The sequence below is a fragment of the Salvia miltiorrhiza genome, chromosome 5, assembly GCF_028751815.1.
Source record: "Salvia miltiorrhiza cultivar Shanhuang (shh) chromosome 5, IMPLAD_Smil_shh, whole genome shotgun sequence".
Taxonomy (NCBI): Eukaryota; Viridiplantae; Streptophyta; class Magnoliopsida; order Lamiales; family Lamiaceae; genus Salvia; species Salvia miltiorrhiza.
The window spans coordinates 3,521,605-3,544,336 of NC_080391.1; the positions used below are offsets into that span (position 1 = coordinate 3,521,605).

A 22,732-nucleotide genomic window follows, 5' to 3' on the forward strand; every position below is an offset into this window, starting at 1 on the left:
AAATCTGAGGCCACCTGCAATTTTATGGCATATAATTCAAACATTAAAATTTTGACATATTCAATTTAGCGATGAGAATAGGCCATGAGAGGCTCTTGAAATAATTTAAAGTTTCTGGTCTGAATTATTAATTGGTTAATCTTATCTTTGGCACAAAAAACAAAAATTATTTGACATGAATGCTTTCTTTGATAATGGCAGATTGAGTAGAATTCAATTCTATTACCCAAGCGGCAAATTGAACTAATATTATATCCTATCCTCTTCTCTATCTGCATGTGCATTTAATTAAAGACAAAATTATTTTTGGTAATTTATAGATCTTGAATTTTTCGGTATCGTCCGTACATATTATCTCATTTTCATAACTTTATTAAAATATTTGTACAATGAAGAAATTGACTGACCAAAATTTTCCATCTTATTATAATTAAGTTGTGGTTCGTAATATAGTAATATTCGAAATTATAAAACTCTAGAGGACCGAAATAATAATATGATAGGGTACAATTTTTATTTTAATTTTTGACGGAAGGGTACAATTTTTTAAGAGACACTAAGTTACCAAAATTGATAAGAAAAAAAAAATTTGATAAGAAATTAGGGTACCGATAAAATGACTTTTTTTTTTCAAAAAAAAAAAAGAAAAAAAAATGATTTTTCGTGAATTAAATGTTGGTGATGGGCCGCGGTAGGCTGCATATATCTCGTTTGTTGTGTGTAAACCTGCACTTTTGGTAAAATGTTATCCTTCAACAAATAAATTGATGTTTTACTTATCAAAAAGGAAAGTGATAAATTATATATATATATATATATATATATATATATATATATATATATAGTGGAAGGATCAAGTGTAAACTCTATCTTACGGTGAAAACTAGATCCTATGAACAAACACACACACACACACACACACATATATATATATATTGACTTGGGGGAGTTGGGGAGGGGGAGCAGTAGGGTTTGAACCCGGGACCTCACTAATCACACAAAAATAAAATTTATATACATACATTAATTTAATGATAGAGTAATTAATATATAAGACTAAATGTTGCTGGTTTTGACCTTCCAAAATATTTGTTTCTCATGCCCAAAAAATATACTCCCTCCTATTCATTATATAGAAGGTCTTGTAAAATTAATTATTTGTAAATTATATGAAGTTTTATAATACTCTTCCAAAGTTAACCTTATTAAATTAAGTATATTTATTAACGTTGAAAAATAAAATAAAATAAGCTACAATGGAAGAATTGTAATTGAGATTAAGTTAACCTTATTTATGTTCTTATTAATGATTAATTAACATTAATTAAGGTTAATGTTAGTAAAATATATGTTATTAATCTATGTGCAATAGCTAAAGACGACATGTATAATGAATAAAAGGGAGTATTACATTAATCTAATTATCATTTGTTTCTAGCACCATGTTGTAGGGTATTAAAAAGATAAAAATAATATAAGCATAAAGCACTCGACAAACAAGGCCAATTTGAAAACGTAGTTGTTTGTGGAAAAGTTGCCCCGTGACGTGGCAGTTCAATAATTCGCTGCCAATTTATTTATACAATAATGAATCAATGATGGTACATATTTTTGGAATAATGATGGTATATATTGGTATTATAAATTTATTACTAAAAAATCAGCAACGAAAACGGTTATTTCCTTGTGTAAATTGTCTTGGTCGTATCAATATAGCATTCCATATTTTGGTTGGACTGCTCAAATCTCAGCTGCGTATCATCTTTGAACTCCTCTCTCTCTCTCTCTCTCCGATACTTGAAATTGCTTTGGCTTTGCTGTGATAGAGTGTTGTTCTAGCCGCCTTTTGCTTTATTCTCGGTACTCTACTGTTCCTTTGATATTCCTTAACCGACTACAAGAAAACTCGACTGAATCTTTTTTCTTTTTTGTGCTTTTCAATGTGCGTGAATATGATCGATGTTCCCTCATTTGAGCTGATTATATATACTGTTGTGTGTGTGTGTTTGGACTTTCAAGGGTTTTATGCTTTCAGGATTTACGTGATTGATCACAACTGGACTAACTCGTCACCTTTGTAACACTTTATGGATAATCATTCGTGTCATCTCCAAATCATGGTCTTTGCGGGCGGAATCAATTGCTCTTGAATTGCTAATTATTTAATTTCTCGATTAATTGATTTCATGACTTAAATCTGGACCTCCTCGCAACTCTGTTCGAGAAGGCCCCTTTTTGGAGGAATTCTTCTTTTTCATGGGGTTTCTGCTATCAATGTGTGTATTTATTAATGAGTGAGGGCTTTGGGGGTTTCAATACTAGGCTTGAAATTTCTGTTTATTGTTTGGTAATGGCTCATTTTTTCGACTGATTCCAGTAATTCCTTGAATTTGTCTATGATATTTGCAGTGTTTGCAGCATTTCTGTAGTTTAAGCTTTATGATAATTGATTGCTTGTTGATGATGATGCAGAGGTGGCATGACTTCCTGGAAAATGGAAAACATTACCAATGTTATGGAGTTTGAGCCCATTGCCAGGGAGAAATTGCCCAAGATGGTGTACGATTATTATGCGTCTGGCGCTGAGGACCAGTGGACTCTCCAAGAAAACCGCAACGCCTTTTCTAGGATACTGTAATGTCTCTACTCTAAGTGTGCTCATGTGAACATTTCTCTGTGTTTTTAGGTCTTTTTTATCTTCACTTTCTCTAGAATGAGGATATTATAGCATTGCATTTCTTTCAAGAACTCTGATGAGGAAAAGAATATGGCAGGATATGTGATATAATCTTATGTCTTGGCCTTTGAAATCAATTTTGTTCCCAATTGTGCGAAACTTTCTTTTGTGGTATTTACTTGGAGAAGCCTGGCAATTAGAATGATTTCTTCGGCATTTTCCAATCTTTTTCTCTGGAATTCTATCATTGACATAGGTTTCGCCCTCGCATTCTGATTGATGTTAGCAAGATCGATACAATTACAACCGTTTTGGGATACAAAATCTCAATGCCGATCATGGTTGCTCCGACAGCAATGCAGAAAATGGCACACCCTGAAGGTACAGATAGCTTCTCTGGACTTGCCAACTTTGGCAATTGGTATATACTAACATTTTGCTTCGATTTCTTAGTGTTTGTACTTCATCTGAAGGTGTAGTAGGCTTTGCTCATAAAACCTCTGATAATTTTTTTTTCTGGTTTCTTTTCCTGAACTGAAATACCACTTTGCTGCAGGTGAGCTTGCCACAGCAAGAGCAGCAGCAGCTACTGGCACTATCATGGTGTGGATTTCGATTCTTTTCTCGTTTGCTTTCCCTTGTTTTAAGTATCTACTATAAATGGTTTAAGACTTGGGGAAGGAAAGCAGAAAACTTTGACATTATTATTGCTATATTTTTGAAACCATGCTGCTACTAACAGATGTTTCGTTGGTAATAGACATTATCCTCATGGGCCACTTCCAGCGTAGAAGAAGTCGCCTCAACTGGACCTGGCATTCAATTCTTTCAGCTCTACGTGAGTTGGAGTTTTGTCTTTGTTCTCCATTTATTCACCAAATATTGCTTCTCAATTTGATCAGCATATGATCTAATTGCTACTACGCGTAGATTTTCAGTACTGTTAAGTTGCTTTACCATTCTACCAATGATTGCTACATAAATTTTACTCTGTTTCACTCTTTTTTTTTTTCTGGTGATTCCCTTCTACACTTTTTTTTGCCAGCTGAAGTCATATCTTCCTTTTTTTCCTGGAATCTAGAGAGTTGAAACTTAGGAAATTCTGTTTGATGTTTATATTATATCTTCTTAACTCCAAAGTATTTGAACTAATCAGAGATCTCTTACATTGAATGTAGGTTTTAAAAGACAGGAACATTGTTCAACAACTTGTGAGAAGGGCTGAAAAGGCTGGTTTCAAGGCAATTGCTCTTACAGTCGATACTCCAAGGCTCGGACGAAGGGAAGCTGATATCAAGAACAGGTGATTTCCAAAATGTTTCCACACTTATTGATCATATCAAGTGCTTTTGCTATCACAATATCAGTTTCTTCTCTTGCTTCAGCTAGTGTTACTTAACCAACTAAAGCTTTATTTATGTCCAACAGATTTGCATTGCCACCCCACTTGACACTAAAAAATTTCGAAGGCTTGGATCTTGGCTCTATAGACAGGGTGAGTAATTTCAAAATTATTTCATAATTGGAGTTTTGGTTTCTCTCATTGTGTATGCTTCAATATCAGTAAAACAATCTTGGGATGACTGCAGACGAACGACTCTGGACTAGCTACGTACGTTGCTGGTCAAGTCGACCGTTCCCTTAACTGGAAGGTAAGAACACTCTTCTGCTCATACAATTCTTGCAAGAAATGGTTGGGACAAAAACACTACAAAGAAATTGAACTATTTGGTGTGATTGAATCCACACAGGATGTGAAGTGGCTTCAAACGATAACTAAGTTGCCGATTCTAGTGAAGGGTGTGCTAACTGCTGAGGACGGTAGGGCTGATCTTCGAGAAACTTTCTATTTTCTAGCCGGGGGGGCGTGCTCTAATGTCGTCTGCTTTTACTTGTTTGCACAATGTTAGCAAGCCTGGCCGTACAAGCAGGGGTAGCCGGGATCATTGTGTCGAACCACGGAGCTCGACAGCTCGATTATGTTCCTGCAACCATCATGGCCTTGGAGGAGGTAGTGAGAGCTGCGGAGGGCAGAGTTCCTGTTTTCCTAGACGGCGGGATCAGGCGTGGAACCGACGTCTTCAAAGCGCTAGCACTCGGGGCGTCTGGTGTTTTTGTAAGTGTGGAGACTTCAACTGCTCATTTTTGCCCCTTTTTGTTAGTTTTGGTGTGTTGAAAAATGAGGTGTTATTTCGTTGTGAATATGGAAGATCGGAAGGCCGGTAGTTTTCGCGCTGGCGGCTGGCGGCGAGGCGGGCGTGAAGAAAGCCATCGGGATGCTGCGTGATGAGCTGGAGCTGACGATGGCGCTGAGTGGGTGTCGCTCGATAAAGGAAATCACGCGCGCCCATGTCGTGGCGCCGTGGGACACGGGAAGTCCTCGTGTTGCACCGCGTTTGTGAGTGTTGCAACAACCGTAGATATGCGAAGAAGGAAGTGTGGGAACTCAAGAAAGTGAAGAGAAACCACCTCGTATCATCATCTCATTTGTGTTTGTATGTTGTTGTTTTGTGCCAAACGTGTTATGTTGTGTCGGATATGCACAATAATTTTTATTCCAAAACCACTTTCTTTTCTTGACTTGGTCAAGGAAAAAGGCTGTTGCTTTATCATTAGTGAAATTCAAAATTATGGGCCAATTAATTTCATGGGGGGGATCGTTAAAAATACTTGAAATATTTTCAGAATCATTTTATAATTTTTTAATATTTCATGTAAAATGTTGTTGGACTCGGAGGCCCTATATTTTCAGTTGTCGACAGGGGGAATTAAGATTAAATGAGGATAAAGAATACTAGGGTTAAACAATTTTTTTATTTATTATTTTTTTTTAAAGATGGAGGGTTACACAATTTTGAAATTTTAGAATTAAATGTATAATTTTTTAGTGGTTGCCTATAAAAGACACTTAGGCTTATTGCAGTGGGTGCAAATACAATCAGTATATACGTACTCATACTTACGTCTCTGTTAAAACTTGCTCCTTAATTAATAAACTGTTTTGTTTTAGAATTCCACTGAAAATAATCAAATAGTATCACTCTCTCCATTTCAATTATATATATTATATATTTTGCAAATCATCTATTTAAGATAATAATTTATGGATTCAATGCAACCATGCATTCGATTAAGGTAAAAATTGTAAATTTTGTGGATTTAATAACAATTATAATATAAATATTAGAAGTAACATATAAAATTAAGAAGACATGAATGAAAAATTAAGATAAATAAGAATCGAAGATTATGGAGATAATTCGTAGGAAAGAAGATGCCTTAAGCCCATGTTTGGTTCGAGTAATAAATTAACTATCACAAATACTCTTGTGCAACCGGTTGCACCATGCAATTGGTTTCCAGAATGACACTATTTCATTCGTAAAATGACACTTGAACATTTCCAAATGACACTTGAAGATCTTCAAGTGTCATTTGTATGTTGAAGTAGTGTCATTTCAAGTGTCATTTGTATGTTGAAGTAGTATCATTCAGAAACCAGTTGCACGGGAGAATACCTCATTAACTATCCCACTTATACCAGGGGCGGATCTTATGTAGGGGCTGTACAGCCTGTACTGGGCTCCCAAAATTTTGTCCTATATATATATATATATATATATATATATATATATAAAATATATTTAGCCTAATATCTACATAGTTCAATTTTAGCCTAATCCAACTTTCAAAAAAAAAAAAATCTTTGAACATAAAAATAAAAATTAGTAATTTATTCTTGTAGAAGATAGATTATTTTTAAAAATATATATTTATAGATGTAGTTTTTTATATTCTTTCAACTATAATGGTACAGTTTGCAGGGGTAGCGTTAGCATATGTTATTGAATCAATAAAAGAGAATAATTGTTTATTATAGTTGGTGATTGAATTTTAATCCTAAATTCATTAAATTTCTATTTACACATAAAAATGAATTGTACAAACTTCCTGAAAATTTTGGCTCGGGTAGCCCCCGAACCCCTGTTCAATATCTTCGAGTTCAGTCCCCCCTATCGACAAATCTTGGATCCGCCCCTGCCTTATACTTGAATGCAATCCAATCGCCTAATTTGTTACCCTCAAAATAGAGGGGAGACAAAAGAAATGAATCCCTTACTAATGATTCCTTTCTATCGTTAAACTAAACATCCAATAAAAATAATACTCCATTTCTATCGTTATTGTTATCATTTCACCCCTTTATTTGATTACATTTCCATTACTCTACTTGAACCAAACAAGCACTAAATCTATAATCATATACTCCCTCTGTCCCACGAATCTTGACACATTTGATTTCAACACGAGGATTAAGGAGTTGTAGATTAGTGTTTTAAGTATATAGTTAATAAAGTATAAAAGTGATAAAGTATGAGAAAAAATGTAGTTATTACCTTATTTGAAAATGTGTCAAGATTCGTGGGACGACAAAAAAAAAAAAAACGTGTCAAGATTCGTGAGACGGAGGGAGTAGTAATGATGAAATATTGATATGGTAGTCCATAACACTGTCAAGTCAATTAATGATTTGATGATCTTTAATTATACATATAGTGATTATTATAAAAACCATATTTAGGGTATAAAACGAGTAGTTATGAATTGCTCTGAAAAAATTGTGAGTTTAAAAAATAAAATTTTCCTCGTTTATAAGATTTGAACTTTGGACTGTTAATTTATTCAGCAAAATCATGAATTCAACATAAATTTTCGTGATCTAAAAATTAAAATTATTTTTATTTTATACAATAAATACGTGAACTCATTTTAAACCACTCCCAATATATGTAATTTTTAATTTGTGGAGGAGGTTAATATTTTGTCTCTTGATATCTCATAGCAGTCATTACAAATAATCCCAATAAGATGAAAAATTAAGGTGTAGGATTATATGTTCTCAAAAAAAAAAAAAGGTGTAGTATTATATTACAAGCTAGTACTAATTAAAGAGAAATACCAAGCTAAAGCAGAAGTGCAACAACAATATTAATTTCTTAAAAAATGGAGTACTATATAAGTAAATGAAATTCCCAGCAAGGAATACTCGTAACAACAACTCTAACTAATTTACATTGAATATAGATTATATTAATTTCATCAAACATTGCTAAACATCCCAAACGCAATAATTAATTAGCTTAACTTAATATGCGTCTAATCTGGTCGCAGCCCAGTCGCCTATCCATCAACGACAACAAACAATATTAAAATCAATAAAATCCAAACTCGCGCCAAAATATTCCAATATCTAATTACTAATTACTAGTAGTAATTAACCAATCATTAATTACTGTCTGGTAATCAGGTATGGCGACATTGATTGAGCCCTACTCTTTCTCTTCTCCAGGAATCTCTTCAGCGACCTCTTCATCGACATACCAGTCGCCGCGCTGTACACCGGCGAATTCAGCGGCGGCGGCGGCGAATTCCTGCTCGATTTTTCCTCCGCTTCTCGACTCGCCAGCGATATGATCGCTCTAGCCTGCGCCATCGTCAAAATTTTTACATTAATTAATATTCCGCCTAATGATTTCGGATATCGAAATTAAAAAAAAAAATGATGCGAACTATTTATTACCTGAAGTTCTGTAGCATCGCATGAAGCAATTTTGCCATTGTAGAAAATTGTTAGCTGCTGCGTATTGTACGGACTCTCTTCATTCATATCCAACCTTTTCAATTGAAAAATATAGCGCGAATACAATTAGTCATTACTCATAGAGAGAGAGAGAGAGATCTAGAGAGAGAGAGAGAGAGAGAGACTTACATGGAGTCGCTGCGATCAGCTAGATGGAAGGAGACGGAAGGCGTTACGAGCCGAAGCTCCAAATTGCAGTTGCGCTTCATGATCAAGTGATGAATCTAATTAGGGTTTGTGTGTGTGAGAGAGAGAGAGAGAGGAGAGAGAAGCAGAAGGAAAGATGAGGGGGAGATGTGAGTGTTGAGAGTTGGGATTTAAGGAAGTGAGTTTGAAGGAGAAAAGCAGCGGTGGTTGCGATTCTTATAAATAGGAATATAATTTAAACACGCAACGCATACGGCATGCCCCCCACGCAAAAAAGAAAAAGAAAAAGAAAAGAAATATCGAAAAAGAAAAGGACAGCAGAAAAAATGTGAGTAAAATAAATATGTATCACGTGTTACATGAGTTCTCTATCCCGCAGCAACCGCTATCTTCCAGTACTGGAATTAGACATGCTCCCTTTATTTTTGCACCGCTTCACTTTCGTAATTTCGCACGTGCTTGCCCCACTGTTACCAGCTCCTTTCCTCCTATTTTCTCCACTCATTTTTAGTAAATTTTACTTATCGTAATTGGATTTTAGTTTACGTAATTATGTGGATAAATATTATTAGCGCCGTAATTAATGGGTGTGATGAATACATTCGTACTTTTTTTGTAGGAAATTGTGATTTTATTCTTTCGTCCTAGTTTCGCTTGAAATGCTATCTCAATTAATTGCATCGGGACTAAGACGAATTTTGACTCATTATAAATGGGTTAATTACATTAAATCACTAAACTTACAATAAATTCTCATTCTACACATAAAATTATTAAATTTATTTAATTATTTATTTTTTCTCAGTTTATACACTCACCCAGGGACGGAGCCGGGGGGCTAGAGCCCCCTCCAAAATTTTGAGTTTTTTTTTTTAATTTTAAAATATATATAGATATATGATTATACCTATTATAAAATAATTTTATTTTATAAAAGAGTATTTGGTTATTATATTCTCTCATATATACTTAATTTAAGGATAATTTTGTTACTTAAAACTATATAATCTATGAAATATTGTTTGTTATTATTACTATTATACTTGTCTTTTAATAAAAAATGCCTAATATGTATGAAATGCTAAAAAAAATTATAATGTATTGAAACTAATTTGTAATATATAGAAAATATATAATCTATGAACATGTTGTTTGTTATTATTATTATTATTATTATGCTTGTCTTTTAATAAAAAATGTCTTAAATATACGGAATGTCCAAAAAAAGTTTTGTGATATATTGAAACTATATAATCTATGAAAATATTGTTCGTTATTATTAGTATTATGCTCGTATTTTAATAAAAAAATACCTTAAATATACATAATGCCCAAAGTTGTGAAAAAATAGAACCGATGTTGTATTATATAGATGGATGGAGACGACATCATTCTAGACCTAAAGTTTGGCCGAAAAATTGGCGAGTATGAAAAGAAAAAATTAATAATTGAGTTATTTTAATAATGATTTTAAAATTTGTGTGTAAAATGAGAATTTGTTGAAAGTTCAATAATTTGCATTAATCTCCTGATATATTTTTCAGATAATATGATATACTTCTTTCGTCTCACTCTAATATATAGGCTTACTTCTTCTGAACACGAAGATTAAAATACTTATTTTTTAGGAGGAAAATTGTGTGATTCACAACAATTAATTAAATACATTTTTTTTTACTCAAAATGAAAAATGAGATTATTCTAGTAGGACGTCCCAAAAAGGAAAACGAATTTATTAGACCATGACCGAGAGAGTATATTACTAGTAATAAAAGTTAATAACGATAATCTTATAAGGGATAATGATGAATCAATATTTGATCCTTTAAAAAAATAAAGAAGAAAAAGAAAAGTTATGTATCAAATTAATTAATAATGTTATTTATAATTAAAAAAAAAGGTGTGTATCAATTAATAATGTTAATTAATCTAAATATTCTAAACACTTCGTTACTAGATTTGTCATTTGTGATAACTAATATTGTTGTGGAAATGGAATAGAGGTTGAATACTAATCTGATCCGATCCCTTAATATATCTTAATTTCCCTAATAACATAGACATAAATATGTGTCGATATATAGTTTGTCAAAATCTGCGAATTAATTTATTAATTATGTTTGGCTAGTAGATCCTATGACCTAGCTAATTGAATTCCCAAATAGATTTTCTTGAATAAATGAGTTGTTTTCCTCTCCGAATTCTCGAATTTGTAATTATATTTGTTCGGTGATTTTTTTTCATTTAATAATCATTTAATTAAATAGTAGAACTTTTTTTTTTACTTGGAATTAAATAGTAGAACTTAATCAAGATGATAATCTAGATCTTTTTCTATATAAAATTGTATATGCGTAAGCGTAAGTCTTAGATGCATATATTTTTAAGTCGCAAAGACAAATGTAAGCTTTATATTCTACTGGACAAGAAGTCTCCGATTGTTTGTTTGTTTTTGATAAAAAGTTCCCACTTTTTTTTTTCTTTTGAATTTAGGGATTGTTTGTTTGTTTATAAAATATTAAAAAAATCCCACTGCTGTTTTTTTTTTTTTTTTTTAATTCAAAAAAGTGATTATTTATCACTTTAAAGTTGAATAGATTATGTAATCACCCCTCCAATCCTATCAATGTTACCAATTTTATCTATCTCATCCACCGAACGAACACCTATAGTATATCTTTTCAGACAATTTCGTGCTTTATTTCATGAGAGAAAATTTAATTGTCGTATATCTCAATATTTTCACTATAAAACTATACATATATATATATACACTAATATAAAAATGCACTGGGCATAAAAATATAAATTACTTATTTATCCCTATTACATATTTTATTTTAAGATTAATTTTATAATTACATATCATATATATATTTATAAAGTATATATATATATATATATATATATATATATATATATATTAGCTATTTGATAAGGTTTATAAATCAATATCTTTATCCAATAAAATATATTTAGAAGAATATATATCGATTAATTATATATACATTAAAATTCTACTCAATTTCATCTTTTATACTGCTACATATTTAAATATATCAATTATTATAATTACATACAAATTTTATCTGATTTCATCTTCCATCACTACATTAAAAAATATATTCGTGGTTTCACTTCACTATTCTACTAAAAGAAGAAGAATTAGATATAACAATATGTTACTTCACTAAATATACATTAAAAACCTAGATGATTTTATTTTTCATCGCTACATTAATTAAAAATATATCTTCAATTTTATATTAGTCATAAAAGAATAGTTTTTTAATATTACAATTATTTAACTTTAACAACTTATTAATTCACTAAAAGAAAAAGAATTAGATATAATAATATATTAATTCACTAAATATACATTAAAAACTAGATGATTTTATCTTTTATCATTACATGCATTTATTAAAAATACATCTTCAATTTTATATTAGTCATAAAAGAATAATCTTTTAATATTATACTTCATCCGTCCATGAAAGAACTTCCTAGGAGGGAGTGACACAAGTTTTAAGAAAAAATATTGTTGTGTGTATTGAGAGTAGATAAAAGGTAGTTGAGTGTATTGAGAGTGGTGAAAATGTGTTATAATTAATATTGAGAGTTGTGAAAAGTGAAAAGTAAGAGGATTATAAGTGGTGGGACCGGTATAGTCCAAAAATAGGTAGAAAGTTCTTTTGTGGACGTCCCAAAAATGAAAGATAGAAAGTTCTTTCGTGGACGGAGTAATTATTTAACTCTAACAATTTATTAATATAAAATTCTTTAATTGTGTCTAATGCACATCCTATGTGCTAGTAATTGGAAAAAAAAAAGATGTCCAACATGCAACTCTGATTAATTTGATTACTACATTCTACATATTAATTATTGTGAGTGTTTATATGATCAGCAAAATTCCACTTGGAACTATGAGCGTTACACAAAATGTCTAACTCCTCAACTTTCTCGAAATCACACAATGCAATTTCCTAAATGGAAAAATGTCAAAACAATATGTTAAAATTTGATTTTTTTGATCATATGTTACAAATTGATTGAAAACGAAATATGTAGCAGTTCAACGTGGTCCATCTTTTTCGTGACTAAAGTTGCTATTATCGGATAAACCTCTGGTGTTATTTTTCTTGATCAATAATATAATTAACTGAAATTTTGGAACAAACATATTTATGAGGCGGGACCACAAATTTTAGATATTTCTAAATTCTTTGAAATTGGATGAGTAACAATATTTTACTCAGCCGAATAGGACTATATTTTACAATGAATCTAATTAAAACGTTTTAGTTGATAATTGGGTGAGGGTTTGGTAGGACTTTGTCTACGAATCTAGATGGAGGCATAATAATAATCGTTTCTAAATTTTGAATACATTTAGTATCACAAAATTAAAGTTCTTCTGGCAAATATTGAGAAATTTCCAACAGGAATTCTAATTTTATCATTACAATCACATTTAAAAAACATTTTTTGAATATTCTAATTTGTACCTGCAACCTTCAATTTCAAACTTCAATATTATTGTCGATCAGGTTGAAGACAAAGAAAAAATTAAAGAAAATACTTGTTTGTGCACATTTAATACTGCCAAATTTCACAATTTCAAAAAAAAAAAAAAAATTACTGGCAAGTGTTACGCACGACACGTGTAAAGTTGAGGATTACACACACACACACTACATTGACGAAGGGAAAAGTTTCATTCATCACATAAAGAAAAGGTTTAAAGTCTATCTTAATAATCAAGTTGTAGTAGTTACTCCCTCCGTCCACGAAATGAGTACCCATTTGTGGACGGCACGAGTTTTAAGAAATGTATGGAGTGTAGTGTAAATAGTTTAAGGGTCCCACTTTTTGAGTGTATTAATTAAAGAGATGTGTGGGGTACACTTGCCAAAAAGGGAAATGGGTACTCATTTCGTGGACGGACGAAAAAGGAAATATGGGTACTCATTTCGTGGACGGAGGGAGTACTATTTTTCTTTGTTGTTATTATTTCTTTTTAATAAATTAATAATTAAAGAAATATAAAGATCACACCACGATAGACTCGAACTTAGGGCCTCTGACCTTGAGTATTAATGATTTATCGTTAAGTCAACACATGCACACAAATTAAAATTTATTTTTCACGTATGGATTAAGTACCCTTTAGGGGCGGGTTCAGGATTCGGGGGTTACGAGCCAAATTATTTGGATAGTCCGTAGAATTTATTTTTGTATTCAAGTAGAATTTTAATGGACTTAAGGTTAAAATTCGATCACCGACTATAATAAATAATAGTTATCTTTCTATTGATTCAACAAAAGATTCATCGAAAGCACATAAAAATCTAAACCTATATGTTTTTTTAAAAATAATCTATCTCTTACAAAAATAAACTAATTTTATTATTATATTATTTTTTTTTCTTTATTGAAAATTGGATTGTGCTATGAGCTTGACTATGTAGATATTAGGCTAAATATATTTAATATATATAGGAAAAAAATTTGGACTTGCACTAAGGTGAAACTAAATCCCGTCCCAATGTAATTAGGATGTGGATCAAGTGAGTTTTTTTATACCCCCTCCGTTCCACTATAAGTGAGACCCTTTTTTTGGGTATGAGAATTAATGTATTTTGTGTTTAGGTGAAAAAGTGAAAAAAGTGTTTAAAGGGTAAAAATTTATCCAAAAAGGAAAGAATCTCACTTATGATGAGACACCCAAAATAGAAAGAGTCTAACTTATGGATGTGGGACGCTCTTGAGAGGTGGATGGGGTATAGCTCGGCAAGACCTAGCAATATTACTCAGCATTTTACTCTGTTCATCAATCGAGGAAGAGGTAAAAGGACTGAAAATCTTCTTAAAGCCTTATGGATGTGCACAATTTGGCTTTTGTGAAAACGAAGGAATGAAAGTCGTTTTGAAGGGAAAGTTTGGGAGGTGCAAAATCTGATCGCGGAGATTAAAGGTAAAGTGTGGAGTTGGCTTATCATCTTCAAGGTTCTTGAGACGGATGTTAGTTTCCCAGTGTGGTGCTCAAGCGAGTTCTCGCTATCTTCTTGTATCAATTTGTAGGTACCTCTGGTATCTTTGACGTTTTTCAATAAAATTCTCTTTTCTTGATCCAAAAAAAAAAAAAAAGTCTAACTTATCGTGGGACGGAAGGAGTAATTATTATTAAAAAAATAAATTAAAATTGAAAACAAATTCATTGAAGTGTCAACTAAGCCTTAATTGATGTCAATTTTGTAAGAATGGTTATGTAAATCAATTATTTTATTGTAGCTGTCAATTCGTATAATTTATATAGTAATATAAGAAAAGAAATGCAATTATATTGAGAATTTTGATGTGATGTGAGAAATTGAAAAATATGATTTGCATATGAAAGATATTTATTTTGAAGAACCACATGAAAGATAGTATAGCTTTGTAGTTCGTATATCATAAGAAAAGCATGCTGCATTTAAAAGCTATTTCGGGAAGCTGCGCTGAAAATTAATAGTTGCACGTTAAACTGTTTGAGCATTATAATTCAATAATTTATGTCGAATTTATTGTACACGTGTTGCCCCACTGCGGATAGGTGGTTAGCTCAACAAATAATAAAAACTGAATTCTTTTTTAAATAGTTGTGATCCTAAACAGTCACATCGTGACTATTCATAAAGTACTTAAATAAAAAAAAATTAGTTAACTTATTTTTTAAAATAAAAACAAGATTCAGTTATTTCATTATAAACAAGATTCAGTTATTTCATTATATACAATGGAACGAACTCCTCAGGTGGCTCGGCAAGCAGTCAACTCTTCACTCAAATGCAATTGTCCATAGCTCGGCCTTCACAAATATTGGTAACAAAAAAGATGGTCAGTTTCTTGCGGGTGTGTGGATGTGTACTGTGTGGTGTATCTGGAAAGGGAGGAATGAAGTTCGTTTCAACCAAGGAAAATGGGTTGAAGATAAAATGGTGGCTGAGATTAAATCAAGACTTTAGAGTTGGAAGCAGACATACAATCTGAGAATCCCAACCGAAGACTTTAGAGCTTGGTTTGCCGCAGCAAATCTGGAGGTTTATGACTAAAAGTGTTGTCTCTCCTGTGTGTGTGTTTTTTTTTTTTTTTCCCTGTTCTTTTTCCTTCTTTGTTGTTGTTGGTGTTTTTTTCTTTTTCTCCCGCAGCTTCTTTTGAACTGTGTTTGGGTACTGCTGGTACCTTTGGCCCCTTCTTTAATCAAATTTTCTTTTTCCGATCAAAAAAAAAATTATATACAATGTATGTAGTATTTTTTTTATTTATATTTTTTTGTTTTTTATTAATATTTTTAATAAAAATAAAAAATGCAAAAAAAAGATTAAAAAAATAAGTACAATATAGAGTATACAATAAAATAACTAAATCTTATTTTTATTTTATTTTTTTAAAAATTTAATAAACTAAAATTTCTCTAATTTGTGGGTGGCCACAATGTGGCTGCATATAGATTTATTGTTTTAAATAGTACCTCCGTCTCAACTAAATTGAACAACTTTTTCGGCACGAGATTTAAAAAATTACTCCCTCCGTCCCTAAAATAACTTCATCTTTTTCCCTTTTGGGACGTCGCCCAAATAACTTCCTCTTTCTTTCTTTCCATTTTTGGACACCTACCCCACCACTAATAATACTTTATTTATTCTTACTTTTCACTTTTCATCACTCCCAATACTAATTACTATAACACTTTTCACAACTTCCAATAATTATTATATCACTTTTTCTCCACTATCAATACACTTTACAACTTTTTATTAAAACACGTGTCGTCCCCAAAGAGGAAGCCATTTCAGGGACGGAGGGAGTAGTATTTTAAGTATATTTGATAATAATATGAATAAATAATTAGATATTTCCTTGCTTATATTTATTCTATAGAAGGAAATTGATCGACTTAGTTGGGACGATCGAAAAAGAAATATTATTAATCAAGTTAATTGGAACGGAGGGAGTATATATGAGGGTTGTGCACGAGTTTTAAGAGAAAGTTGTTGAGTGTATTAAAAATGATAAAGAAAAATGTTATAATTAATATTGAAAGTGGTAAAAGCGTGTTATAATTAGTATTGGATGTGGTGAAAAGGTGAAATTAAGAATAAATAGGATATTATTAGTGGAATGGTAGTGTCCCAAAATGGATATGGAGTTATTTGGGGAACAACCCAAAAACAAAAGATAAGAAGTTATTTGGGGGACGGATGAAGTATTGGCTTTTCATTTTAGAAAATGATCTATTACAATAAGACGTCTAAATAAAAAAATATGACCTATTAAATTGAGACGGAAATAGTATTATAATAAATTAATTAATCAAATTCTTTTTTAGGTATATAATAGTAGGATATATAAAAGCACATTTTGGCTCTGAATTTACACAAGATAATTCATCACATCTATACTACATTGAAAAGCCAAGATTTCAATTTGAAATGATTTTAAAATTGAATGGCAATTTTGTAATTATAATAAAACTGAAGGTTTATTTGTAAACTATCTTTTTATTTCCCTTTTATTTCTAAAATTATGAAATCAAATAATTATAAAATATTTAATACCGATGATCGATCATAAATTAAAAAAAAAAAAAAGCGATGGATCCTGAGGAAACAGAATAAAGAATAAGTACTATAATTTTCGAATTCGATAAAATATTTTGAATTTACAAACAATTAGTCCAAAAAATAATATTAGTCAAAAATCAAAATTGAAGTATATTTCATATATCTACGTGTAATCAATTTCACTTTATTAACACAAACTAGTATGTTCCCGCTCGTGCGATGCACGACCATCATCGAAATTGAACGATAATTTAAATAAATAAATAAAAATGTTAAACATAATATATATATATATATATAAGTAAATATAAACATAAATGATCTCAATAAAAAATAAATTATTCACAATATAATCTCAATAAAAATATCTATCTGAAAACATTCGAATTTTCAATTATTGAAATAGCAATTAATTGATTTAATTGATAATGTGTATAAATTTATAAATAAATAAATTATGAAATATCAAAAGCAAGTATAGATGATAATGAGTAACATTATGGATCATATAATATTCTAAGATGTACAAAACTATTTATTTACATATAGTATAACTGTAGTTTAATATAGTTTTCGAATGCATATTTATGAGGTCATTTTGTTTATGCTCAAATTTTAAAATAAAGTTACAATGTATACATTTTTTTTTTCAATTGGAAAGTGAAAAAATAAAGGGTTTAACATGAGATATGTGTCGTTCATTTTCCAAAATAAAATGTATACAATTTCAGTAAATTTAAATAAATGTGCTACTAAAAAATTAAACTCTTCAATTTACTTTTATTTTTTATTTTTAAAGAAAATCGATAATGGTTCTCTAATTACTGATTTTCCAATGAGTAATTTTGAAGCTTAAAAATTCGATTTTTAAGATATACTATATATAAGTTATTTATCTACAAATTTATATTAATATAAAGTTGACCTTTAAAAAAATATTTTTAAGCTAAAGATTTCTAAAATGAACAAATATAAGTTTCATCATTGTAATTGCATTAAACTGATATAATAAAAATATAAATAGTAAAATATAAAAAATACTGATCTATAGTAAAAACATAAAAAATAAAATAAAAAAATATGGAAAAAGGAATGAAAGAACCGTGAATTTTAAAAAATGAGAAATGAGAGAGGAGATGATAGAGGAGAGAAGAGAGAGGAGAGAGAAAAAAATAATTTGGTGACTTTAAACTATAATAACTTATTGGTTTTAAATTTATTTTTTATAATTTTTACATCAAATTAAAGATATCGTCATTATCTTTAATTTAACATCCATATTGAATATTTTTTATAAATTAAAGTTGATGAATTAAAAAGAAAATCAAATTGAATAAATATATTTGAATAGTGTTTTCTAAGTAATTAATATATTTTGTTGAATTAGTGTGAACGTGTGAAATGAGTTAGTGGTGTTAATAATTTTTTTTTGAGGTGGACTTACGTGAGCGCATTCTTGGGCGCGCATTCTGTGAGCGCGGATTACATTATATACAACGTGAATGAAAACATTACAAATAGTGTTCCTAGCGTAGTTGGTTTAGGCGCTTATTGTGCCATTGATTGGTAGGTCCTATGTTCGAATCTCACTGGGAGCATTTCCATTATTTTGCTTCTCCTTTTTACCAAAGCTCACTGGGAGCATTTCCATTATGTTCGAAACTCACTGGGAGCATCAAAAAGTATAATTTTTACATATTAATGGTGTCATTTACCAAGAAAAATAGTATCATTTAGATATATTAGAAGTGTCCTTTAGATATAAATATAGTGTCTTCTTCTTTTTTCTATTTCGTTTCAATTTTTTAATTATTATTTTTTTATTTTATTTCTATAGTTTCTTTCTTTTAAGTATATAGTTTCTAATGGTGTCATTTACCAAGAAAAATAGTATCATTTAGATATATTAGAAGTGTCCTTTAGATATAAATATAGTGTCTTCTTCTTTTTTCTATTTCGTTTCAATTTTTTAATTATTATTTTTTTATTTTATTTCTATAGTTTCTTTCTTTTAAGTATATAGTTTCTTTCTTTTCACTTGTAGTTTCTTTCTTTTATAAGTTTCTATAGTTTCTTTCTTTTAAGTATGTAGTTTCTTTCTTCATTTAACATTTTTCTCACTTTTTTGACATATATATACGTATTTTTTCTCTTTCTTTTTGTTTTTTCAATTTTAAATTTTATATATATATATATAGTTTTTAACTTTTTTCTCAGTTTTTCATTTTATTTCTATAATTTCTTTATTTTATCATTTCATTTCTATAGTTTCTTTATTTTTTTTCTATAGTTTCTTTCTTTTAAATATATAGTTTCTTTCTTTTTACTTGTAGTTTCTTTCTTCTAGAAGTTTCTATAGTTTCTTTCTTTTAAGTATGTAGTTTTTTTTTTCTTTTAATACTTGTAGTTTCTTTCTTTTAAGTATGTAGTATATAAATGACACTACAAGATTTCAAATGACACTACGACATTTCAAATGACACTACGACCTTTTAAATGACACTACAAGATTTCAAATTACACTATGATATTTCAAATGACACTATGACATTTCAAATGGCACTATGACATTTCAAATGGCACTATGACATTTAAATGACACTACGATATTTCAAATGACACTATGACCTTTTAAATGACACTACAAGATTTCAAAATGACATTTCAAAAGACACTACGAGATTTCAAATGACACTATGACATTCCGAATGACATTACAAACTTTCAAATGACACTACGATATTTCAAATGACACTATGACCTTTTAAATGATACTACAAGATTTCAAATGACACTATGATACTTCAAATGACACTACAAGATTTCAAATGACACTATGACATTTTAAATGACATTATGACATTTCAAATGACACTACGAGATTTCAAATGACACTATGGCATTTCAAATGACACTACGAGATTTCAAAAGACACTACGAGATTTCAAATGACACCATGACATTCCAAATGACATTACAAACTTTCAAATGACACTACGATATTTCAAATGACACTATGATATTTCAAATGATACTACAAGATTTCAAATGACACTATGACATTTCAAATGAAACTTCAACAATTGAAATGACACTACAAGACTTCAAATGACACTATAACAATTCAAAATGAGATTACAAGATTTCAAAACGACACTATGTGTCATTCTAAATCTTATAGTGTCATTTCAAATATCATTTAAAATGTTATAGTGTCAATTTCAAAATCACATAGTGTCAATTCAATGTATTAATAGTGTGACTTGACAAGTAGTGCAATTTATATTTACGAATAGTGTCAATTATATAAAGTGTCATTTACAATATTATAATGTCAATTATTATAAGTAGTTTCATTTGTATATCCGAATAGTTTCAATTATTAAATGTATCATTTACAACGTTATAATGTCAATTATTACAAGTAGTGTCATTTATATTTTTGAATAGTATAAATTATAGGAATTGTCATTTGCAAAGTTATAGTGTTGATTTGATGTATTAATAGTGTCACTTAACAAGTAGTATCATTTATATTTACGAATAGTATCAATTATAGAAAGTGTCATTTATAATGTTATAGTGTCAATTATTATAAGTAGTTTCATTTGTATATGCAAATAATGTCAATTATAAAATGTGTTATTTACAAGGTTATAATGTCAATTATTACAAGTAGTTTCATTTATATTTTCGAATAGTGTCAATTATAGGAATTGTCATTTGCAAGGTTATAGTGTTGATTCGATATATTAATAGTGTCACTTAACAAGTAACATAGTTTCATTTTGAATAAATGATAGTGTCATTCTTACAAGTAGTGTCATTTAAAAAGCACATAATGTTAATTCGATGTATTAATAGTGTAATTCATAAGTAGTGTTATTCATTTATCCAAACAATGTCATTTATGAAATAGATAGTATCTTTTACTAAGAAAAATTGTGTCATTTAAATATATTAAAAATGTCATTTACTAAGAAAAGTAGTGTCATTTGTAATATAAATATATAGTATCATTTATTAGTGTAGATAGTTTCTTTTACTAAAAAAAGTAGTGTCATTTGTAATATAAATATATAGTATCATTTATTAGTGTAGATAGTTTCTTTTACTAAAAAAAAATAGTGTGCATGTGTGCAATCGAGAGAGAGAGTGAGGGGTCAGAAATATATGTAAATGACACTATCTAACTTAACAAATAACACTATTTATTTATTTTTGTATTCATTGAGTCATTTTAACAAACACCTTGTCCACAATCCTCAAAGATAGGCTTTTGTGCAGCTGATGGACCGAACCATGTTCCGCAAATTAATAAAATAATTTCGCTGAATATTGCAACATTGGTTTCAAAAATTTGATGCATAACACGATTAGCTACAGAATTAGGGAAATTGTTTCGAATGGAGAGACATAGACGAAGGGAATGTCGCCGGGGATGAAGGCAAAGCCCTCACTCGCCGGAGAAGGGACACCGCGGCGGCGGCGGCTTGCCGGAACTGGGGGAAGGATTCAGGGATTTCTTTTTAGAAATTGGTATTTGCAGATTTAGAACAAATGAGAGGGAGACAATTGAGCAAGGAGATGACATGAGGCGGTGGCGGCCGGCGAACTTTTCCGCCGGAGATCGAAGGGAGAAAAGAGATAGCTGAGGGAAGGGATTAGTGTCTACCGCTGAGAGAGAGAAGAGGGAGAGAGAAGCGCTATTCTATATATGACGGGTCGATCGACCCGGATTCGGAGCGGGTTCGGGCATGGAGGATCCGCGCTCACTGTGAGCGCACGGTTTGTACGGCGCGCATATAAGTTTTTGTGTTTTTTTTTAACCTTCATATTAAAAGTATTATCAAAATTGCCATTCAAATCAATTTCAAATTGATTTGAAATCAATTTCTAATTGAAAACTGCTGTTTTAATATAGTATAGATGTGAAATATGGAAAGAATGTCGGGCCAAAAAAAATTAGTATATCCTAAAATTGAATTATTAGTATTTAAATTAGTGTTAGTTGATAAAAAGTTGCGTTAAACATTCTCCGAAAATGAGCAACATGCCACCGGTTGCGTGAAAATATTTGTTTTTGCTCCGAAAGAAAGAAAGAAAGTAGAAACTAGTTGATTTTAAGCCGAAACTTTTGTTGAATATTTGACAATTTATACTTATCTGTCACGAAAGGCACCTACAATATTTTATTTTTAGTCACGTTTATTATGTTCATGGTAGCGGCGGTGTTTATGTTAGTGTTATTATACCGAATTAACATTTTGAAGAATCGACATCACAAAATGTGATCTGATACGATTACCCTACGTTGAGATTTGGGCAAATTTCTAGACGGCGGAGAAAGTAGAAATAGTACTAATTTATTATTATTATTATTATGAATGCATAGAATAAGTGCAGACTGAACACTGAGATAAATCCATATTTAACAGGGACATAAATGAAATGATTGACAACGGCATATATTCGTTCAATATAACAAAGACAAAATACACATGTTATTACAAAATATTCCCTGTGTCCTACCTAAGTTGGTCAATCAACTTCTTTTTGACACAGAAAAGAAAATTATCTATCAAGTTAGTTGGAACGGATGGAGTATATAAAAAATATTTCGAATTTACCCTTCATAATACAATACTCAATTCATAT

At 30.3% G+C, this 22,732-nt stretch overlaps 2 protein-coding genes across 4 annotated transcripts; one reads left to right on the plus strand and one right to left on the minus strand.

The window, feature by feature from the left end:
• The first annotated feature begins 1,610 nt into the window (after positions 1-1,610).
• LOC130985188 (glycolate oxidase) lies at positions 1,611-5,255 on the plus strand. Of its 3 annotated transcripts, none has more exons than XM_057908017.1 (11): positions 1,611-1,860; positions 2,473-2,634; positions 2,934-3,058; positions 3,234-3,280; positions 3,438-3,515; positions 3,856-3,980; positions 4,106-4,172; positions 4,267-4,329; positions 4,429-4,498; positions 4,588-4,793; positions 4,888-5,255. In XM_057908017.1, the coding sequence occupies exons 2-11, from the start codon at positions 2,480-2,482 to the stop codon at positions 5,077-5,079; spliced, it is 1,128 nt and encodes a 375-aa protein (XP_057764000.1). In that variant the 5' UTR covers positions 1,611-1,860; positions 2,473-2,479; the 3' UTR covers positions 5,080-5,255. The 3 variants fall into 3 exon arrangements, with proteins under 3 accessions (XP_057764000.1, XP_057763998.1, XP_057763999.1); XM_057908015.1 differs by having other exon boundaries at positions 1,645-1,750; XM_057908016.1 differs by having other exon boundaries at positions 1,681-1,942.
• A 2,411-nt stretch (positions 5,256-7,666) lies between these two features.
• On the minus strand, positions 7,667-8,724 carry LOC130985190 (protein TIFY 5A). The gene is made up of 3 exons (XM_057908018.1): positions 8,448-8,724; positions 8,259-8,352; positions 7,667-8,162 (listed from the first exon to the last, which is right to left on the minus strand). The coding sequence occupies exons 1-3, from the start codon at positions 8,525-8,527 to the stop codon at positions 7,968-7,970; spliced, it is 369 nt and encodes a 122-aa protein (XP_057764001.1). The 5' UTR covers positions 8,528-8,724; the 3' UTR covers positions 7,667-7,967.
• Positions 8,725-22,732: the final 14,008 nt, after the last annotated feature.

What these genes read in the sequence shown, in the direction of transcription:
- LOC130985190 (XM_057908018.1), bottom strand. Translation starts at nt 8,527, where the DNA reads ATGAAGCGCAACTGCAATTTGGAGCTTCGGCTCGTAACGCCTTCCGTC. An exon ending in GCTGATCGCAGCGACTCCAT is followed by an intron (nt 8,353 to 8,447) that starts GTAAGTCTCTCT and finishes TCAATTGAAAAG; the next exon opens with GTTGGATATGAATGAAGAGA. An exon ending in GCGATGCTACAGAACTTCAG is followed by an intron (nt 8,163 to 8,258) that starts GTAATAAATAGT and finishes ACGATGGCGCAG; the next exon opens with GCTAGAGCGATCATATCGCT.
- LOC130985188 (XM_057908017.1), top strand. Translation starts at nt 2,480, where the DNA reads ATGACTTCCTGGAAAATGGAAAACATTACCAATGTTATGGAGTTTGAG. An exon ending in CAGCTACTGGCACTATCATG is followed by an intron (nt 3,281 to 3,437) that starts GTGTGGATTTCG and finishes CGTTGGTAATAG; the next exon opens with ACATTATCCTCATGGGCCAC. An exon ending in ATCTTGGCTCTATAGACAGG is followed by an intron (nt 4,173 to 4,266) that starts GTGAGTAATTTC and finishes GGATGACTGCAG; the next exon opens with ACGAACGACTCTGGACTAGC.